The sequence below is a fragment of the Phragmites australis genome, chromosome 6, assembly GCF_958298935.1.
Source record: "Phragmites australis chromosome 6, lpPhrAust1.1, whole genome shotgun sequence".
NCBI classification, from domain to species: domain Eukaryota; kingdom Viridiplantae; phylum Streptophyta; class Magnoliopsida; order Poales; family Poaceae; genus Phragmites; species Phragmites australis.
This window is the reverse complement of record NC_084926.1, coordinates 37,385,944-37,390,610: the sequence shown is the minus strand read 5'-3', so window position 1 is coordinate 37,390,610 and position 4,667 is coordinate 37,385,944. Positions and strand designations below refer to the sequence as shown.

The 4,667-nt window shown below is 52.5% G+C and overlaps 1 protein-coding gene across 1 annotated transcript; it reads left to right on the top strand.

The window, feature by feature from the left end:
- Nucleotides 1-2,194: 2,194 nt before the first annotated feature.
- LOC133922354 (peroxidase P7-like) lies at nucleotides 2,195-3,458 on the top strand. Its single transcript, XM_062367650.1, has one exon. It carries the CDS (start codon nucleotides 2,257-2,259, stop codon nucleotides 3,241-3,243), a length of 987 nt encoding a protein of 328 aa, XP_062223634.1. The 5' UTR covers nucleotides 2,195-2,256; the 3' UTR covers nucleotides 3,244-3,458.
- The last annotated feature ends 1,209 nt before the right edge of the window (nucleotides 3,459-4,667 follow it).

Here is a 4,667-nt window from a genome sequence, read left to right as displayed (position 1 = left end):
AGGATCTCGGTGAAGCTACTTACATTCTTGGCATTGAGATTCACCTGGATCGGTTCAAAAGAGTATTAGGTTTGTCTCAAAAGGCATACATTGATAGAGTACTGAAGAAATACAATATGCACAAGTGCTCTACCAGGCCTGCTCCTATTGTTAAAGGCGATAAATTTAGGATATTTCAGTGTCCGAGGAACCAATATGAAGCTGGTCAGATGAAGTCGGTTCCTTATACTTTAGCTGTCAGGAGCATTATGTATGCTCAAGTATGTATACGCCCTGACTTAGCTTTCGTGACTGGGATGCTTGGTAGATATCAGTCACATCTAGTACTGGATCACTGGAAAGTCGTTAAGAAAGTCCTTCGCTATTTGCAAGATACTAATAACTACATGCTCATATTTAGAAAATCTGATAGCCTCGAAATTGTTGGCTATTCGGATGCAGACTTTGCGAGGTGCGTGGATACTAAAAAATTCACGTTAGGTTATATCTTTACTCTCGCTAGAGGAGTTATCTCGTGGAAAAGCTCCAAACATACACTTACAGCATCGTCAACGATACAAGCTGAGTTTGTAGCATGTTGTGAGGCTACTAGGCAGACTGTATGGCTAAATAATTTTATCACAGGATTAAGAGTTATCGACAGTATTACAAAGCCACTCACGTTATACTGCGATAATCAACCCGTAGTTTTCTATACGAGCAACAACAAGTCGAGCGGTGCTGCCAACACATTGACATTAAGTATTATGTTGTGGAAGATAGAATGCAGGATCAAACAATAAGTGTCAATCATATAAGTACTAAGTTAATGTTTGCGGATCCGCTCACTAAAGACTTACCATCACGTATCTTTCGTGATCATATTGCCGGCATGGGGTTATTGAAAAGCTTATTATTCTAGATAAGAGGACCATAATGCAAACTAACTCCTATTAGGAATAACAAACTTTCATTTTGAAATAGAGTGGTATACTATAGGTATTTGGGTTTCAGTGGTATTTAATCAGACACTGTAATGCTTTATCTTGGTGTGCTATTTTATTGAGAGTGGACTTATGATGTTAGCCTTACGATTAAGAGGGAAAATATTGGTTGTGTTCTCGAGCTTTCTCTCCCTAACAAATCCTAACGACCGATAAAAAGGAGAGTCCCATGCGCTTTGATCGGAAGCGCAACCAACAAATTGGTTGCGGCCCCATCTCACGCTACGCTATATAAATAAAAGGGGTCGGCACCTCACCGGATAACGTTCTTCCCATCAATTTACCTTTCCCTGTACACACCAAACCCTAGCGATCAATAGTTACACAACAGTGAGGCGAAGACCGCCTTCACGTTGTACACACCGGCATCCACTACATCGACAGTCTACACAGCTACACTGACACATCTCCTTATTGATCAACTCTAAATGATATCTTTGAACGCCGCTATGTCTATATGCTTCCATTTAAGATGGTGTTTCATATTAGAGTTAATGATTCCGTTAATTAAAGATATAATTTAGTTCAACAAATATAAAATGAATTTTAGTTTAGTGGCGCTCCCTTGCACGGCAGCGCGCGCACAGTGCTCGCCAGCGCTGACCAGCTGCGACGTACCCACCAGGCATCAAAAACTTGTCCGATCCGCGCGCGCCGACCGTCCCATTCCACGCGCCCGCCATCCCGTGCTCGCGCGAGGAAACCTCCACGCGGGCGGCCGTAGCAGCGCCTGCCATGCTTCCCCCGTACGGCCTTTGCGTCGGGGCAGAGCCTACCTACGATCGTGGTGGAACTGGAAGGAGGGAGAATGTTCAGTCACGCACGAAGAACCCGCGGAAAGGCGCGCAGAGGTGTCGAGTTCTACGTGACGCCCGGCTCGGCGTGCGCCCTCGCGAACCACCGCCGATCATTTGCTGTTGCCGCTTGGATCGCACGGGAAGCAGGTGTGACACAGATCGGACGGAGGCATGCATGGAGTAGAAGCAAGGCAACAGTGCCTTATGCTGCTCACTTTCTAGAACCCAACACAGCGCCATCACTGATCGCGCAGCAGCTGGCTCGTGTCGGGTCGGATGCCAGAAAGGCGCGCTCGCTTGCTCGGTCACTCACAGCCCATTCCGCGTGCCGGTCAACCGATCCACGAGTCCACGACCTGCTACCGTCCCTGTATCTCACGTCATAAATGCTCATCACTACAAATACCGCCTTGCCCCTCACTGCCCATCTCCATCCGTCCATCAGGCCATCTCTACAGCAACAGGCTTGCTTAACCATGGCCGCCGTCTCCGTTTCGTCAAGGGTCTTTGTACTCGCCCTGGCTCTTCTGGCCGCCGTCACATGCCGCGGCTGCCTGGCGGCGGCGCTGTCGACCAAGTACTATGACAAGACGTGCCCCGCAGTCCAGTCCGTTGTGCGCTCCGCGATGGCGCGGGCGGTGGCCGCGGACCCGCGCGCGGGCGCCTCCGTGCTCCGCCTCTTCTTCCACGACTGCTTCGTCAACGGCTGCGACGCCTCCGTCCTCCTAGATGACGACGTGTCGAGTCAGTTCACGGGCGAGAAGGGCGCCAGCCCCAACCTCAACTCCCTGCGCGGCTTCGAGGTCGTGGACGCGGTCAAGGCGGCGGTGGAGGCGTCGTGCAAGGCCACCGTGTCGTGCGCGGACGTCCTCGCGCTCGCCTCCCGCGACGCCGTGGCGCTGCTGGGCGGGCCAAAGTGGAACGTGAAGCTGGGCCGCAAGGACGCGCGCACGGCGAGCCAGGCCGCGGCGAACACCAACCTGCCCGGGCCCGGGTCCAGCCTGGCCTCCCTGGTCGCCTCGTTCGCGGCCAAGGGCCTGTCGGCGCGCGACATGACCGCGTTGTCGGGCGCGCACACTGTGGGGCGGGCGCGGTGCGTCACGTTCAGGGGACGCGTCAACGGCGGGGACGCCGACGCCGTGAACGCAACCTTCGCCGCGCAGCTGCGGCAGGCATGCCCGGCCAGTGGCGGCGCGGACGGCAGCCTGGCGCCACTGGACGCAGAGACCCCCGATGCGTTCGACAACGGTTACTTCCGGGAGCTGGCGCAGCGGCGTGGGCTGCTGCACTCGGATCAGGAGCTTTTCAACGGCGGGTCGCAGGACGCGCTGGTGCGCAAGTACGCCGGCAACGGCGCCGCGTTCGCGAGCGACTTCGCCAAGGCGATGGTGAGGATGGGCAGCCTCGCGCCGGCGGTCGGGACGCCGCTGGAGGTCAGGCTCAACTGCCGGAGGCCCAACTAAAGAATGCATCATTAGCACGTAGATAGAGATACATAGAAGATGCTGTGCACAAAGATCACAAGATGATATACACAGGATTTGCTACTTGATTCGTTGGTCTGTTCACGCAGTACAAAGAACGTGTAATCAGTGATCACGCAGAGAGATATACATGTACAGGAGCAGTACAAAGATTTCTAATTACAAGAAGGCAATCAACTCTTGTTCTGTTTGTACGACCTCTGTTTTGCATGTCTCGTTCGTTAATGTGACGTGTTTCGAGGCGTTGGTGATCCGGCCGCGCCGCGTGGTGTTCCGATGGTCTGAACTGGGCCGTGGCGACGGCAGTGTGTAACAGTGGGGTGACACCGTGACAGCTCAGGTCGGCTGCTCGACGCGCCGGCGGGCGACGCGTGATGTTTCTTGTCCTCTGGCTGGCGGCGGCGGCCCGTGGAGGACAAGGTTCAAAGCGCGTAAAACAGCTGTTTCACCGAGGAGCGGCGGACACCCGAATCGGACAACGTTTTGGTTGAGCTGGCAGCAAAGGGGTGGGCTGGAGCCCATATTTGGCAGGAAAAGTACCGGCCCAATCGACTAAGGCCTGCTAGGTTGTTTTGGCTTTTTTCCCTCGCGCTGTCTCTACTCATTTACTCCTTACTCCTGAAGGATCGACTGAAGCTACAGAAACAATCAGGATCGTCAAATACTTTACACGGGAATCATGACAAGCTGAGAGCTACTCATGGTTTATTTTCTTCCAAGGCATCGATATACAATTTATTCCCGTAAAATTCTCTCTATTTTGTTCCAACCGTTCTTATAGCTAGGAGCCTAGGAAAACATACTTCTTCACAAGTTTTACATCGTTCACTTCGTTTCTTTGGCACCGTTCTTGCATACGGCCGGGCGCAGCTTCAATGTTCAAGCGCATCGCGACCTCCCATGGCCTTGGATGAGCCTCGCGTCGTCCTCCGTGTACACGTGCGTCTCGTTCAGAAGCCTGCACTTTGCCTCACTTTTCTGTTCGCATTTCAGTTACAGATATAATAGTTGAATCTGCCGGAACGAGCGGGCTACTTACGGCTTGTAGACGCTTTTATTGAGAGTGGTGGAAGAGACGAGGGACTCCCCGCTCAAGTACACCAGCTTCCCGTCCACCCTCTCCTTATCCTCTCGTTGATTTGTTGGGCGGTCAGGCTAAACGGATGATCCGACGCCTACACGCAGAAAAGGATAAACTTTCATGCGCAGTCCCTGTAAAGATTAGCAAGCAATCGGTTGCAAATTGCAGCATATATTTGAACACTGACAGTTCATGAGTTTATATAGATACAGGAGCAGCTATGTTGCTAACAACCAACGAAATCTAAGCAAGGATTAGATCTGGGAAATGTCCGGAATAGTGCGCCACTAAGTCATCTATGTAGTGGAAAGAGGATCATGGC

What these genes read in the sequence shown, in the direction of transcription:
- LOC133922354 (XM_062367650.1), top strand. Translation starts at nt 2,257, where the DNA reads ATGGCCGCCGTCTCCGTTTCGTCAAGGGTCTTTGTACTCGCCCTGGCT.